The sequence below is a fragment of the Cavia porcellus genome, unplaced genomic scaffold, assembly GCF_034190915.1.
Source record: "Cavia porcellus strain 051 isolate PalLab524CR breed Dunkin Hartley unplaced genomic scaffold, mCavPor4.1 scaffold_24, whole genome shotgun sequence".
Lineage (NCBI taxonomy): Eukaryota > Metazoa > Chordata > Mammalia > Rodentia > Caviidae > Cavia > Cavia porcellus.
The window spans coordinates 7,100,075-7,118,178 of NW_026947507.1; the positions used below are offsets into that span (position 1 = coordinate 7,100,075).

General features: G+C 37.5%; 1 protein-coding gene across 3 annotated transcripts in view; it reads right to left on the reverse strand.

The window, feature by feature from the left end:
- Mtmr7 (myotubularin related protein 7) overlaps positions 1-18,104 on the reverse strand; it is a 112,024-nt gene that overhangs the window by 1,601 nt on the left and 92,319 nt on the right. For all 3 annotated transcript variants that reach the window (XM_063234607.1, XM_063234606.1, XM_063234608.1), the window contains exons 8-13: positions 13,388-13,497; positions 11,878-12,003; positions 9,378-9,427; positions 6,869-7,069; positions 5,567-5,707; positions 2,871-2,997 (exon numbers count right to left, since the gene is read on the reverse strand). In XM_063234607.1, the coding sequence (XP_063090677.1) occupies positions 2,871-2,997; positions 5,567-5,707; positions 6,869-7,069; positions 9,378-9,427; positions 11,878-12,003; positions 13,388-13,497 (755 nt within the window). The remainder of the gene's footprint in view (positions 1-2,870; positions 2,998-5,566; positions 5,708-6,868; positions 7,070-9,377; positions 9,428-11,877; positions 12,004-13,387; positions 13,498-18,104) is intronic.

An 18,104-nucleotide genomic window follows, 5' to 3' on the forward strand; every position in this document is an offset into this window, starting at 1 on the left:
GCATATTTTAGACATTTCATATCAATGAGATCATAAGGATCATCCATATTACACAGCACATGTCAGTACTTCATTGCTTTTCTATGGCTGAACTATATTCCATTACATGGGTAACACCACATTTTATTTCTACATGCTTCAAATTGTGGACATTTGGGCATTTCAAAATACTTTTTACCAGAATGTGTCCAGTAAACTGGTCAGCAGGAGGGGGACTACAAGATCAAGTGTTATATACTCATTCAAAAAGCATTTATATAAAATATCAGCACAGAAGCACTAGGCTCAGCAATATAAAAAAAGACATGAGTCCAGATATGGCCAGGAGCACCTGGAGTGTTATAAACAAGAGAGACAGTGTAGGAATTTGGAAGACGCAAACTTAAGAGGTTTGGGCTGTGACAGTTTGAAGAAATACAGTGGAGTGAGCTTTAGGAAAGTAATATTTTAAAAGAATTGTAAAAGACTTAAGGATTCTGGGGATAGAAAGCATTCCAGGGAGGAAGGACAGTGATACAAAGGTGTTACATATTGACAAAAAGCAGAAATCTTCAATTTTAGCAAAGAGAATAAGAAAAAAAAAAAAAAAAAGAGTCCTAGGCTAGATTATAGGAAAATCTCAAACGCTGAGCTAGAAACTTTCCCCTTGTGGTCCCGGGGACTGAACCCAGGGCCTCTGCACTCAGCTACATTCCCAGCCCTGCTTTACATTATCAGACAGTCTCACTGAGTTGCTCAGACTTGCTTAGAACTTTATCTGTTTCTTTCTTTTTTTATTTTAAAGAGGGTAAAGCAAGACAGAACAAAGCAGATCAGAAGAAAACAATGCAAGTGACACAGGATTTCAAAGCAAGGCAGCAGATCAACTATCACTACCACAATGTCTCTTGTTTTCTTTGAAACAGTTGTCCATATCTTCACTCACAAAGAATTCAAACAAAACAAAGTACTATAGAACTGATCAAAACAGAAGAATGAAAGCATTACAGGCCTTCAAAACCAGACAGTAGGAAAATCAACAATGGCTGCAGTAATGTCTCTTCTTCTCTTTAAAATAGCTGTCCATACCTTCATACATATTGAAATTAAACAATACAAAACAGACTAAAACCACTCTAAACAAAGAATAAATGCATTTCTGGACTTCAAAGCATGACGATAGGAAATCAGCAATGGCTACCATGTCTCTTTTTTTTCAGCAAACTTTAATTCTTGTCTCATCTTCCTATAAATTTTATCTTTGTTATAACGAAGTAAGAGCTAATTTTTTAAAAAATTAAGGTACTTTTAGATATTCAAAATAATTTCAAGAGGTTATTATAACAAAAGAATGCTAGACTAGACAACAGAATCCTAATTGCATAAAGCTGGAATGTCTTTAGGAAGAGAAATATAACTGGCCAATGATGACATGAAGGGACTTTAAATGACAAAAAGCCCAAGACAGTCCCGGAATTCCAAAAATGTGCCTCACTTTGTCTCTTTACATTTATTCTTTAATTCAAGATCTCTCAGTCCTGGCTGAAATCACTATCATCTGTCTCTAAAGATTAGAAATTTCCAGGCGTAGTGCCCAGGTATCAGAATTCCTTGTGAGCTGGTCATCTCATGGCAGACACTGTTAAAACCTGCTTCTCCACTAAAACAAAGCACACTGATGTCACTCAGAGCTTCTCAACTGGTTTTTTTTTTTTGACCCTGGAAGATTTATGGTATAGTACCAGTTATGTCTGGCCTCACAAGTTCTCAAAATGAACAGTTTAACCTTTTGGGCCCACGTTACTTGTCTGGACTGCCATACACTTCTTTTGCAGTCAATCCTAGGCTTAAAATCTTTTACAATATTTATATTTTGAAAGGTGATGTTTTCTAGAGTATTACGAGAGAAACAGGAGTCAGCCTACTCAGTTATCTCTAGATGGCCCCTCTATTATTAGTAATAATCTTAATATTTTTCATTCCCCGAGCCTATCACTCTCGGTGGTGACCTGCAGCTAAGTACTCAGTGGGCAAAGGAGAAGACTTCATTTAACTTGTGATATTCTGGCAACTTTCATTTAGACATTCATCAATTGGGAGGGAAATTCTCCTCCAGTAATATTACTGCTCTAGGAAGCGTAACAAAGGACCTAAACTCAGGACAGTTTCTCAGCCTTAATCTTAGTACTTTTTTCTACACTATGTAATCTTAAAAAAAATTTTTTTCTTTGTATTTAAAACACTGAGCCTCATTAAGAATTTAGGTCCTAAATGCTAGGAATTTATCACCATTTCTTGAGCAAGTACATAATAAAGGGATTCAAGACGGTGAGTGAAGCAAGCGAAGCAAAGGATGGAGTGTTTTGGGTGACCAGCTAGAGTGCTGCCACTGAAAACAAGGAATCCACGGGAAAAGACGTTTACACAGCTAGAACCTCCCGGGCCCAGGACAGGGCCAAAACAGATTGTAGCCAGCCTCAACCATTATCATTTAGAAATTAATATCATATACAAGTACTAAAAATGGAGAAATGGATTTTTATTACAGGTACATGACCTAATTTTATTCACTCCCCCACCTTTTTGTTCTTTCTCTACAAAGAATTCATTTTAGTATTCATGAATAATAATAACAGAAAGTACTGAGTAGCCAAGTCATTCAGCAAACCAAAAGTAACCTACAAGCCAGCTGTCTAAAATGAACTGAAAACCTAGGTTTGAGCTTTGCTCGTCTAGCGGCTCACCTGGATGAGTGTGTGCTAGGTTATTCCCTGCTAAAGAGAAGAAAGGCTGTCACCACATTTTCTGTGCTGAATCTGTAGAGGCTTCAGTACAGCAGTTTTCAAGAAGCAAGCACAGAAAACAGATTAACAGTATCAAGTGGTTCTTACTTCTTCCAGGGCCTCCAGTTCTTCCTCCAGTTGCTGGGACTCCTCCTTCACTGCCATCAGGTAATCCGTAACTGACTGTCGGGGCTGCATCCCCTTCTCAAAGCGGTTATACATCCCACTCCAAAACCTGACAAGGAAGACACCACTTTACGATCCCACCATATCCCAATCTGAAAGTTCACACTCTCAAATTGTGCGCACTTAATACCATACCCTTGGCCTTTGTAATAACACACACAAGCTGCAAAAAGCCACTACTAAACAGGTTATTTTCTTTTTCTTGGTTCAGTAAAGCTCTTTTGGGGAAAATAAGTCCCTGAAGAGTCTACTTATATATATATATATAAAATACTGAATTAGAAGGCACTTAGTGTTCTATAATACATTGAAACAGCACAGGTACCACCTCTCTCTCTCAAATGGCTCTTAGTTTTGAATTTCAAAAACTAGTAATTGTATGTTTAGAATCTTCCAGCTGCAACAGGAGGCTTTCAATCTTAAAGTTTTCAGATTCTTTAATCACTGCCACCAAAACCTGACATTCACATTTGCAATGACCATCACCTTTTATCCTAAACAGTGTTACTGTACTAGAATGTTGATAAGAATAAGTGACGGGCCCAGGGGAATAGCTCAGCAGCACAAGCACCTACCCAGTAAGTGCAAGGTCTTGAGTTCGATTCCCAGTACCCAGATCAATCAATCAATCAATCAATAAATAGTGCTGCCATAGGGTTATCATAGGTCCTTTGATTTTAATTGGGGGGGGGTACCAGGGATCGAACTCACGACATTGCACTTGCCAGGCAGGTGCTTATGCTGCTAGGCTAAGTCCTTGGCCTTGGTCCTTTGATTTTTGTTCTTTTTCTTATTGAGAACAGAAAAGTGCTTTGAGGACAGAGTGTTTCAACAGCTCTTAAAAATGCTTTTACCAGGTGTAGTAGTACAAGACCTATATTCCCAACACTTGGGAGGCTGAGAAAGGACAGTTGCGACCAGTTTGAGGCCAGCCTGGATCACACAGGAAGATACTGTCTCAAAAAAAAAAAAAAAAAAAAAAAAAGCTGTTTTACACAAGCCACAGAGCAAGCATTTTGCTTTTAGTAATACAAAATTAGTATTCTGCTGTAAAAAAATAAAAATCTGGGGAAATACCAATACTGGAATAAGAAAGAAGAAATCTACATGAAGAATAAAACCTATAGATAAAAAAGCCACTAGCTGTTGGGAAAGAGTAAGGCCGAATACAATTTTCTAATTTATTTTGTGTGTGCTTGTCTATTGCTCTGCGAGTCACGTTCTTATATTATACAAGACTACAAGAGATGCCAAAGAATGATACATATTACACAACTTTAGGTACACCTAACAGAACCTGCAGGAGGTTACCGTGCTTTCCCTGTCCCAATCATACAATTTTATAGTAATTTACTTCTACCAGGACTTGATCCAACAGTCAGAGAGGCAAGTTATGTGATGACTGCTGTTAAAACTTGTGATTCTGATTTGACTTTATTAAAAGGCACTTGGCTGGGGACATAGCTCAGCAGCATACACACCTGCCTGGCAAGTGCAAGGTCCTGAGTTCAATTCCTGGAACAAAAACAAACAAATACAAACAAACAAAAAGGCTCTTGTTTTTTTCTTTCACGTTCACCTTAAAAAACAATCTAAGATGCATTTTTAAGAGCATCATTATAAAACATCAACCTCTGAAGAAAATTCCACATTTAGGAGGGTGAAGAGGAAGAGATATTGCCAAAACATCAGTCATATATCAGTCATATCTTCCTCCAATCAGTTGTGTGTCTAGAAAAGTTTTAAAATACCACTTATGGCTGAGTAGTACTTCACTGTACAAAAACACCACATCTTTTTTCAAATCCATTCTTCAGTTCATGGGCATTTGGGTTGTTTCCAAGAGCTACTATTACAAATTACACTGCTATAAACATGGATGCACATATATCACAGTGGTATGCTTTTAATTCTTCTGAGAAAATACCTACAAGGGGAAACAGCCAGGTCAAATGGGACCTGTAATCCTAGCTGTTTAAGGAATCTCCATACAGATTTCTAATTTTTTTCTTTTTCTGGTACTTGGGATGGAACTCACGACCTTGCACTTGCCAGGCAGGAGCTTACTTTGCTGACCTAAATCCCTAGCCCAGATTTTCAGACTTTTATAGGTAAATGGATTCAACTTGAGGCCATATTAATAATAAGTGAAATAAATCAATCATGTGTAAACATCATACTATCTCTTTGGGTAAGAAACAAAGAAAATAAGGTCTAAAATGTGCAGTAGATATTGTGAAATGGGAAGAAATTGTTCAGAAGTAAAAAGGAAGTAGGATATAGGAAAAGGGGACACAAGGGAAAAGGAAAAAGAGTCAAGCGCACTATGAGTGTCTCTTAGTTTACTGAAAAGGAAGATTTGTGCTAGTAACAACTGAAGAAATTTTAATGCCTGTATCTTACACTCTAATAACTATTTTAAAGATAACAATATGCAATGTATTAATTATTGTTATTCTATTGTTACGAAATTTTTAATTTTTTCCATAACATAAAAAAAGGGGGCAAGTTTTAAAATACAGTGTTTTTGTACTTCGCATACTTTGGCGTGTGAATGTTAAACAGTGCTAGAATCCAAGTTCACACCACACCTAGAAAATCCCTCAAGGTCTACGTACTTGTACATGAAGTTGCTTGGAGGTGTAGGGAGATGAAGGCTTCCCTGGGTCTGACTGTGATCAGCTCTAAACAGAGGATTCAGGTAGTCAGCCCGATGCTTCCACAGGTGAGCCCATAATGAGTATGTTCTTTCTTGGATTCTGTTACAAAGAAAATATGTTCATCTGAAGATGACCAATTCTGGTTCTTATGCATAGTAGATATAATTTTAAAACTGCAATGTGCTAACAGTTATCTCTTTGTAGCAGAGAGATTTATCCTTGCTAGTGGTTTCTTGGTATAGTAATACAGTAGAAAGTAATAATCTTGACTATTCTACCCTTTGCATTAGCTCTGAAAGATGTTTAATTCTTCTGAGCATTAAAAAAAAAAAAACTGCTCTATAATTTTTTTCTTTTTTCCCAAAGAGCCACTGAATATTTATTATTTGCCAGGCACTACCCTAACGCTGTGTTTTCTCCGTATAATCCTCACTGAATTCCCGTGAGATGCGTGCATTTTGCCCCTGAGGAAGCTAAGCGATGAAGACATTAAGTAGCCTTCGTAAGTAGCGACATTAAGTATTGAGTGGAGAAGCCAGGACTCACACCCAAGCAGGCGCTGGCAGAACTCACTAGTCAAGGGCAGTAAATCACAAACTCTCTGGGAAAACAGGTGAGCCTATGTATGCTGCCATTTTAATCATCTCCATTTATATTGACTAGAGAAGTCTTTCAGTTCAATTTAGATGCATAAAACTACTAGTTATTTGAACCACTTCTAAAATTAGATCTGATACTACATATAATGATTTAAAATCATTTTCAGAAAATCTCAATGTTCTCTCCTTTGATCTTCCTAAATCACCTTGCTGTTTTTTACTTTATAATTATGTGAAACTCAGAATTTTATCTAGGTTTCCCCTTAGATAATATAATGTAGTTTTAATTTAAATTAACAGTGACCCAAGTATCAAGAGTTTGCTTTTCTCTTTTACTTGCAATTTTTATTACATTATATCCACTGAAAAATGTATAACTTTTTCCTTTCAGATAAAGAATTACTTGGACTCCAGAAAGTTTCCTTTAAATATGAATACGTAAAGTCTTCCAACTTGTCTGTGTGCACAGCTAGAAAGTGGGGGAAAAATAAATGTGTACATATCTCTATCAGTTGATGACACTAAAACCACTTATGAAAGGAGCAGGAAATGATCTCTAACCTGTCGATATATACAGATTAAATCTTCAAAATCATGAAAGATCACCTGAAATTCTCAACTGCCAAACTATTTAGATAAAAATTAAATGTGAACTACATACTTGAGTTCTCCTCTCTCCTTCTGGCTGTTACACAGGAAGTTTCCAAACTGGCAGGAATAAATGTGATGTTGAATATGAATCAAAAACCTCTCATTGAACTCAAAGGCACAGGGAAATTGTTCCATTAGCTGCCAGACACACTCAATGAACTGGTCAATTACTGGTGAGATTTCTTTGGGGTCACCATCAAGATTGCCATATCTACAAAACAAAGTATTGAAGACTTTATAAGGTAAGTTTTTAAATTAGAAAACTATAAATGCAAAATCCACCATAAAAGCAACCTTGGTTCCTAATTAAATCTGCAGCTCAAAATGAGGATGTGGAAACATAACATCTAAAATTCCCATTTTGATAGAAACATAATGACCGCCTAGGTAAGTGAAGAAAACATGCCTGTGATAGTTACAAAAATAAGCGTTAGTATTAGAGGTAAAATTCAAGAAAACTTTCCATTGAAAAGTCATTCTTAAAATTCAAACTTTAAAAACACAACAGAATGTTTGAAATAGAATTATTAGTGACTAATTGGACAGTGAGAAGAAATTTCTAAGCAGCCTGTGTCTTCACTGTTGACGTTGCTCAGAAGGGATGAAGAAGGAAGTTAACTTGAAAAAGTTTTTTCAAGTTTCTAGGAGTATTCCCATTCCTACAGCAGAATTAATTTGTAACATCATTTATTTTCATGTGGCCATAGATTCCACAGATTCTGCTTTATACCCTGTCTTCATTTGTCAAGAATATATCAAGAATCTTCCTTGTTTGTTAATTCCTGGTGAAGACTTCTGTTCTTTGTCTTTTTTTTTTTTTTTAATTTTAAAGAGTGAATAAAAAAGAAAAATCAAGAACAAACCAAAAAAATAAAACCAAAACAAAACACCCCAAACCCAAAAAAATAACAATAGCAATACAGGGTTTTAAGCAAGATGACAGGAACATAACAAGGGTTTTTATATTGCATATTGTTATCTTCAAAACAGTTGCTCAGGTTACTAGATATAAGAATAAAAGAAAACAATAAAATGGAACAAAACATTGGATTTCAAAAACAAGACAGAAGGCAATCCGCATAGTTTCTATAATGCATATTGTTATTCTCCAAATGCATGCTTAGGCTACCAGTTTTAGGCCTGGAAAGTCAATCAAACAATACAAGCATTAAGTTACTTTATTACTTCAGTTGCTATCATCTTAGCCTGAGTTTCTCTGAGTCAGCTGGTTACTTGGGTGGGGCGCATTGCACCTCTTGTCTCCCGGCCCACATGCCCACTGGTTCATAGGAAGGCATAGTTTGGCCTCTTGATTCTCCTTCTGTTCCCCATGGCTGCCACTGCCTCACAGGAAGGTGATCTTTGGCTTTTTGATTCTTCTGTTCCAGATGGCTGCCCCTGGCTCATGGGAAGGTGTGGTTTATTCTGGGACCTTGTAGCAAACATCTGAAAAGATGCTTTGGATGCCATCAAAACAATACAGAACCTAATCGCAGCTGTAGATAATCAACTCAGAGGAAAGAATTGAGCAATGTTAGTTTAAGAGTTTTCCCAAAAATAGAAACATTAGAAATTGTTTGAAACTTTTCAAACATTTTTATTCCACTCACCTATGACAGATTTTATTTTTTTATTTCTTCTTTCTTCTTTTTCTTTTTCTCTTTGAAATAAAATAGATTTGGGGGAAAAAAAAAAACTATGGCAGATTTTAAAAAGGTTGCCTAATACATTCTTTGCTCATCAGTCAAATAATTATCCAGTTGATCGTCAGCCATTTCCATATTTTGTCATCTACTTTAAAGAGTTTAGCTGCCTAGTAGCTAGTCGACAAAACCTCAAAACTGAATATAACAATGCCTACTCTCTGGATAAGGTATCAAAGATCCCAGTTACACAGACTTTAGAAATCCCTAACACAATGCTATGCAGTAGGGAGGACATCTCCCAACAAGACGGGAGACCACCTTGCCGTACCCAGTCAAGACAGTTAGTAAATACCACAGCCTGGATTTGTAGCTAGTTCTAACTGGCCCTAAAGCCTAGCTCAATGTCCTATATACCTCTCCAGACACATCTGGGATAAACTTTACTGTGACAGGAATGCCATTTGAACAGCTCAATCTGATTGCCACTGTGAAAGATCACAGAAACTGTTCCACAGGCATTTCACAAACTGCAGCCTAAATAAATGGGGGTCCTTTGAAAATGGAGTAATTTAGTAAATAAATAGGTATAGAAGGAAGAAAGGAACGTCGACCTTTTCTAGGTCAATGAATGAACAAACATTGAGTATCTTTTCTAGGACAATTTAACATTAGTTTTACCCAACTAATACTGGGGGAAATCAGGGTATAAGAACTTCATTTATCTTTGATATAACATATACAACAAAATATGAACTTTCCAAACAAGATACACAAAATTAGATACCTTTCAAAAACCAAAACAAACCAGTGAAAACTTCAGAAAGTCTTTTTATTGTAAACATCCAAAACAATATGTTTAGTAATATCTTTTACCTGTGATTAAACTTATGGCCAAAGGAAATCCAGTCCTTTTCGATTAATACCTACGTACACACACAAAGAAAACACAGATATGAAGAGAAGCAAACAAATGACATAAAGAGTCCACAATCAAAAAGGGTGCAGGATGCACAAGTACTTGGAACAGACATCACTACCCCTGAGTAACCTACAAATGAATTAGAACACATCAGTCACCAGTGCACATGGGAAGGCAAAGTCCAAGGTCATCCATAAGAAAAACAAGAACTGGTAACTGAAATTGTAACCCTATTCCCGGGGTGCTTTCTGTGTGCCAGGTATTTCAAATTGCTTCCTATGTGATCTCATATATCCCTGTGGGACAGGCATTTTTATTGCTGTCATTTTAGAAAAGGCAAGACTGAAACAAAGAGAAATTAAATATTACCCAAGAAAGATCGTGCTACTAGGAAACAGGATGCACCATTTTGTAAGCTAGATTCTGAACCCTATTTCTTAACTCTGTGTGATGCTGCCTGTCTGTATAATGTAAAATACCAAATTTTTGACAGGAAACAATTAGAAATGTTCTCCAGTGATTTTGTAATACACAGTAGAATAACTCTAAAATCACTGAGTTTGGGGGTATAAGTTTTGGCCCTCCAAAGGTAAGGTTATCATGAGTTTACAATCTAAAATAGTGTTTTGTTTTTATTTTTAAATTACATACTGGGTCTCTGAGACCCAGTATATAATGCATATATTTTAGACTTTATTATATATTTTACACTTTATTTCTTTTTCTTTTGTCTTTTTCCTTTTTATCGGTACCAGGGATCGAACTCACGACTGCCTGCTTGCAACCCAGGCACTTATGCTGCTGAGCTAAATCCCCAGCCCCACTTTATTTCTTTAAATGTAACAATTATTCCTAACAAGTAAACAAGTGTAAAAACCCTTTTGAGAGTGATTTCAGGCAAAAAGAAACATGTTATACTAAATTTACCTTTTCTTGTGACACTGTATCTTCTACTTATCTGACTTACTCTATTGTCCTGATCTTTGTGTGCATAACTAAAACAGAGAATTTTATATCAGCATAATATAATAATTGTTTGTAGTCTTACAGTTTAATGTTGTAGTAATGTAGTAATTATGTTTTCTGTATTATGTAATTTTAAAAAAACTGTTTTAGTTATATACACAATATACTGTTGCATTTCTGTATGGATTTTTTTTAACCATGAACTTGTACGGAACACACATAACTTATCTTGCAATCAATCTAAAAACAGTTTTCTAAAAACTGTTCTAGTTAACACATAAATTACATAATATAGACAACACAATATAGAGAGGTTCTATTATCATCAGTGCTTTAATCTGGCCATTAGTTCCCCTGAAGATATATATAATAATCTTTCAACAAGCACTGTTGAAAGTCTGTACTTGACAACTCCAAATGCATTTTACTCTAAACACATGTACTTTTGCTTCAAGTTTAATGCTTTAATGTGGCCCAGTTAGGCTAAGTCAGTGGCAGGAAAGGACGCCGTGCAGGAGAAAGTCTCCCGGCAGGCGCAGTTCCCACAACAGGTCTGGGTGCCCTTCCACTCTCCAAGTGTAATCGAGGAAACCCAGCCTTCTAACCTCGGCACAGGAGAGAGGTTTGAAGCGGGTGTGTCCCTTTCAAGTCTCACTGCTATCCTGGGTAATGAGAAGTTCTTAGACACCTCTCAGAAAAAGGAAAGCTCCAGAAAGGGAGGCTGACTCTCTTCTCCTGCCCCAGCGTGCCAGTGGATACTACCTGCTAACGGAGTCCTAGCAGTAGCAGTGTCCAGGAAACGGGATAGTCACTAGGAAGCCCCTGCACTGATTTTAAGGAAATTGTACCAGACAGCCAAAAGTTCCCGCCAGGCAACTGTCAGGTGGAAGCAACCAGTTATACTGGGAAGCACACATAAGGCTGTCAAGCTCCATGAGAGGTCCAGCTCCATGGGAGAACGAGCTCATTTCAGCAAAGGACACAGAAACACTGAGAGGCGTTTGGTCCACTCTGACTACTTAAAAAACAGAAACCTAGGAATGAAAGCTGTTTTTCTTCCTAAGGACTATTTGTATGCACAATATGGAAAATTTTTTCCAAATACTGTTTTATGAAATGTGGGGTTTTTTTTTTTTTTTTTTTTTTTTTTTTTTTTTTTTTTTGGTTTAGGGGGCTATAATTCACACATTACCCCAAATTTGAAAACAGGAGCCAATTATGTATCAAACTATTTCTCAAATCCTTAAATATGTTTTATGTGTGTCCCAAGCTAATATTCAGAAAAACTGATTTGAATTGGTTTTAGTTATCTTGGAAATTTACCTCTAGACTTCGAGTCTTTTTCATCTTTGAAATGCTTATGAATAACTTTGCTGATCTACTAAGAGAAAAACAATGCTGGCAACAATAAGTTGGCAAACATTTCTTAAAAAGGCATCTATTGTTGGTGTGGGTAGTGTCTCTGGGAAGCGCCAGGCAGCCACTCACCATGAAGCCCTTCAGAGTCCGGTAGTGCGGATCCAGCAGCAGGCTCGCCACGGAGCACACTTGAGCGGTCCTGTCCCAGCCGTCGGAACAGTGAACAAGCACACTTGCCCCTTCCTCTGCAACTGCCTAAAAAACACCAATCCATAATCAGAGCCAGGACTGGCTACAGACTTACAGAGAAATAGGCAAGATAAAAGGAGCACTGTTCATTCTTCAGTGTTTATGCCCAGCCTCACTAAGGCAAAGCTAAGCAAGCAGTGGTTTAATGCTAGGAGCTAGGTTTTTCCTTCCTTTCTGATTTCATCGAGAAGCCACCGGCTTCAAGATATAGCATATCTATTAGAATTAGTATCTCTAGATGTAGCTTATCTGCTACATACAATATGCTTCCCATGCAGGCAAACCTTCATGATCTATCCTCTCACCTACTCTTGACCTCTTTTTTCCTCCTCTCTGGTTTCCATGTTAAGCTTTACTGAAATTTTAGGGTTGTTACTAGGTATAACCATTTCCAAAAAGTACAAGGTGTGAAAATTCTAAATTATTAAAGTAAAACATAACAGATAAAAAGACACAAGGCATGTAATGGAGGGGGGTACACCTAAAAAAAAGTTTCTATTTGTTATGGAAAAGGTACATACAATGTTTAACTGCATGCCTTGGCAGGAAATAAAATTGGGAAATAAGGGAGAGAGAAATTTTGTTTTTATTTTTTGTCTAGCACACCAGAATGTCAGTTTTGTGAGGAAAGAGACTTAATCTAGCTAGTCAGTATTGCATCCATCACATCTAGACAGAACATGGCACTAAATAAACATTTATTCAATAAATGGTTATCTAATAAAGGAGTGCCTACTGGCATCAGAAAAGACATGGTTCTCTTTAATTATAAATCTAAAAGAAATGTATTTTAAAGAAACATTGAGCAACACAATAGAATGCACTTTAAAAAAAGACCATTATAGGCCAAGGATTTAGCTCAGTGGCATAGGTGCCTGCCTGACAAGCACAAGATCATGAGTTTGATCACCGGTACCAAAAAAAAAAAAAAAAAAAAAAAAAAAACAAAAAGCAAAAAGCAACAACAAAAGAAATGATGTCTTTTAAATAAATAAATAAAAAAAAAGACCATTGTGAAAATTGCAGCAAGATTTTTCAGATAATACAGTGGAATCTACCTGCCAGCTAGTGGAACATAACTTAGGTTTTATGTCAAGACTAAAAAAGAATGGTCTATTGGAGGTAATCTGTAAGCCCCTATTACTGACTCACATTTGGTATATTCCTATACTAGATTAAGCTTAATGAAAGACACAATATTCCAGAAAAATATTACCATTTTACAACCATGTAATGTGGTATCAACTGAGCAGTGTGCTCTTTTGCAAAATGACATCTTCCAAAGACGCCACATGGAGGTGTCTGCAAAGCCAGCTACCTACACCCTGTTGCCACTGCTTAGCGCAGCAGGGGAGCAGGGAGGGAGGAGTGTTCTTCTGTAATCTCATACCTTCGCAATGAAGATTCCTGCATCCATGATGGCTTTAATGTGCCGTAACCAGCCGGAGTTTTCCAGCCCCCAGAGGAAATCACTCATGGAAGGAGACTTAAGTTCACACACTGCAAGATAAATCATTATCATATTAGGACAGGTAGTTTGTTACAAAGATTTCTTTGTTGTTGTAGATGTTTTCTAGAAGACTTAAGTCAAACAATCAAATTTACTAAACTTGCTTCTACTTAGTATTTCAAGTAAGGCTTTCCTGTTTTCTTTAGTCATGAAGGATGTTGTCTCTGTTTATAACAATTATATCTGTAAAACTTATATCCTAATATTAGTATTTTTGAATGTTACCATAGTAAAGGTATTTAAGTTTCTAGCAAAGACAGTAAAAATGTGTCTCAAAAGAGTACCTGAGTTAAAGAGTTCATTGGAGGAAAAAATTATAAAACTAACCTCAGCACTTACCCAATCAAAGCTCTCTATCACCCAACCACTTCAGAGCAGGACTGTCACAAAAACACAAACAGAACTATCCTATAAATCTTAAATGCAAATGAGCAAACTTCTGCTGCCAAATCTCCACCCAAAAGGGAATAAAGCTTAACAATGAAATCTAAACTGGACACAGTGACACACACTAGCACTCTGGAGGCTGAGGCAGGAGGATTATTCCAAGTTCAAGACCAGCCTGGGCTACAAAGTGAGCCCAAGACAAGCCTGAACTGCATAATGAGACCTTGTCTGAAAAAAAAAAAACAACAAAAAAAGAAAAAAAAAATCTAAATCTCTGATTCAACTCTGGTGTATCAGGTTTGGGTTTTCCCTCTGGTTGAAAGAAAACGTAGTGTCCTGATGATATTTATAGTTACACAAATAAGACAGATGTGTTAAAACTTCTGTAACATCATACACACAAGCAGTTTTCATCTCAAGAACTTACCTTTTATTCAACGTAAGATATGGAAAAGCTTTAAGCTAATGTTCTGACTATATATCACAGATACTACATTCCAAAGCTTATGAGCACTACACCTATGAAGCCTTTTGAGCAGTCTTACATATCAACCCACGAAAATGAAATAATGATTTATAGCTTTGTTTTAGTTTAGGGATATTTTGTTAAACTCCAAGATGCAGTAAACATATGCAGGAAGAGCGGGGCCTATTTCCTACTTCCAACTCTGTCGGTAATTAACTGCCAGTAGTTGGCTTTGTTATTTTGTACACATTTATCTCTTTGAGCCTCAATTTCCTCATTTTTAAAACACAGAAGATAAGCTAGAGACGACCTCGTGGGACCTGGAAACTCCAGCCAGAGATGTGCACGGGGCTGGGCTAGACCCAGGCCCCTCCTGTGACTCTTGTGTCTTTGTAGATGACCTCCCAGAGCCCAGGAACTCCAGCCAGCAGTACACATGGGGCCATGCTAGACCTACAGCCCTCCTGTGACTCTCACCATCTCTGCAGACCACCTTGCAGGACCCGGGAATTCCAGCCAGAGGAGCGCATGATGCTGGGTCAGAACCGGGCCCTTCCCGTGTCCCACAGTCCTGGCTACTACACACCTCATGACCTAGAAACTACAACCCATGACATGCGCCCCCGCAGTCCCACTGCTGCCATCAGGGGACTCCCCCCAGCCTCCTGGACCTAGCTTTGCTGTTCATCTTCTGCTCCCACACCTCCCCCCAGACCCTTAGACTGCAGTGCAAAAACCATGCAGTATCAAGGGGACACTCAGTAAGAAGAATTCAGCAGGCTTCCATCATGAGGTAGGTTTGTCCTTCAATCAGGAATAGAGTTTGCCACCTTCAGTGAGTAAAAAGGAGCAATAGAGAAATCCCATCCATAAGTAGGCCATAGGCGAGCTTGGCAAGTGGGTAGGTGAGTCCTTCCTCCACACAGATATCACGTAGGTTGAGGAGGGTGCCAACAAGGCCTCCCAAACCTGGAGAAAATTAAGGAGGCCTGTGGGACACCCAGAGACACAGTAGGTCACAGCCAGGACAAACACTATAGACAGGGAGATCTGGTGACTGAACAACCTGAAGACATAATTACTGCAGGAACTAGGGGTTGGTTTCCATCAGTACTCCTAGGCTTGAAAGTCTAGGAAGAAGATAGGACTCACCCAACAGGCCCTGCAGGAGGAATTCAGGTGACTGGCTCACCTCTTCATTGTGTGACCCAGTAATTGGACAAAAATCAGTCTTACAGTAGGAACCCAAAATACACACTACCAACAGTTGACACTAGTGGGATTGAAGGACCAAATATTAACTCAAAGGGGGAAAATGGCAAAATGAGAAAGCAAAGTACAATCTCAACCAACTAGTCCACCAGGACCAAGTACAAGACACATTGAAATAGAGGACTTCAAAAGTAACACACTGGAAATCTCTGAAAAAATAGCAAGTGAAATAAAAAAACAACTCCATGAGGTTATAGAGGAAATCAAATTAGAAGTACTCTCTCATGTAAAATATTTAGCCTTAGTAAAGGAGTTGCTCAGCACAGTTAGAGAAGAAACAGATAAAAAAAAGTACAGGAGCCTAGGAAACTGATTGAAACCTTGAATGAACAATATAGAAAATGAGCAGAATTCATGAAACAAACTCAAAGAGACATCTAAGAAACAAAAAAATTCTACTGAAAGTTGGCAAAACTGTTTAAATGAAGCTGAGGATAGAATTTTGGACCTTGAGGACAGGATCACAATTAGCGATCACGAAAGAATAGAACTTTTAAAAATAACAAAGCAGCATGAAATGATAATCCAGCAGCCTCAAGATGATGCCAAGAGAAACAATATAAGACTAATAGGCATCAGTGAGGATGCAGGAGTAAATGCAAATGACATAACTAAACTATTTACAGAAGTAATAGCAGAAAATTTCCCAAACATGGGGGAAAAAATCTGATATGCAGATAAGTGAGGCATATGGAACACCAAACAATCACAACCAACATAAAGCTGCACCCAGACATATAATAATTAAGATCCTAGACATGCAGCATAAAAACATAAGACTAAAAGCTGTTAGAGAGAAAAGACACAATTCACCTATCATGGAAAGCCCATTAGAATCACAGCAGACTTTTCAGCACAAACTGTCAAGGCATGATGAGCTTGGAGTGAGGTATTTAAAGTCCTAAAAGAGAACAACTTTCAACTCAGACTGACGTACCCAGAAAATCTGTCTTTCAAATTTAATGGAGGTAATAAACAAATTCAACAGCGTAGCTGGATATAATGTTAAAACTTAAAAATCAATGGCATTCCTGTATACAAACAAAAAACTCACTGAGAGAGAAATTATGGAAATATCCCCCTTCACAATAGCATCTAAAAAAATGAAATACTTAGAATCATCCTAACCAAGAATGTAAAAGAACTATATGCTGAAATTATACTTCTCTAAAAAAAGGAGATTAAAGAGGACGTTAGAAAAGGAAAGAATATTCCTTGCTCTTGGTTAGGAACAACCAACATTATGAAAATGGCCATATTCCCAAAACTCTTATACAGATTTAATGCAATCCCAATCAAAATACCATTAACATACCTCACAGATCTAGAGAAAACACTCCTAAAATTCATTTGGAAACAGAAGAAACCTAGAATAGCAAAGGCAACTCTGGGCAACAAAGGCAGGGCAGGAGGTATCTCAATTCCTGACTTGAAATTATACTACAAAGCCACAGTGATAAAATCAGCATGGTACTTGCAAAGAAATAGACCTGAGGGTCAATGGAACAGATAGAAGATGCAAGCACAACTACAAAGACACTCAGCCACCTGAAATTTCACAAAGGGGATAAACATATTGACTGGAAAAAGGATAGTCTCTTTCATAAATGGTGTTAGAAAAACTGGCTTTCCATTTGCCGAAGACTGAAAAAAAGTTTTTGCATTTCAAAACAAATCACCACAGAGTGAAAAGAAAACCCACAGAATGGGAAAGAATTATAGCCAGCAACCCCTAAAACTAAGTACTTATATCCAGAACATAAAAAGAACTGAAAGACATCAAGACACCCAAATTCAAAAACACTCTCCAAAAATGGGCATCTGAGACGAACACATGGTTCTCAGATGAAGATATACAAATGGCAAATAAATACACGAAGAAATGTTCACCATCACTGGTCACTTGAGAAATGCAAATTAAAACAGCATTGATATTTCGTCTCACTCTGGAAAGAATAACTCCCATCCAGAAAATAACTGATAACAAATGTTGGCGAGGCTGCAGGGAAAAAGGAACACTGCTCCACAGTTGGTGGGAGTGTAGCCTGGTACAACCACTATGGAAATCAGTATGGAGAATTCTCAGAAGACTAGGATTGGAAGTTCCATTCAACCCAGCTATTCCTCTCGTGGGTATTTTCCCAGAAAACTTGAAAAGGTCATGTCACAGTGATATACGTGCACCTATGTTCACAGCAGCACAATTTGTAATAGCTACATCTTGGAAACAACTAGATGCCCATCAACCTCAGAGTGGATGAAAAAGAGGTGGTATTTTTATACAATGGAATATTACTCAGCTATAAAAAGGATGATCTTGAGGCCTTCATAGGTAAATGTAGGTAACTTAAGACTACCCTAAGTGAAATAAATAAGAACCATATTTTAAACATCACACTGTGTCTCTAGTGTAAAAAGTAGTAAGAACTTTAGGAGTAATAAAACCCAAAATGTGTAATTGCTATTGTAAAA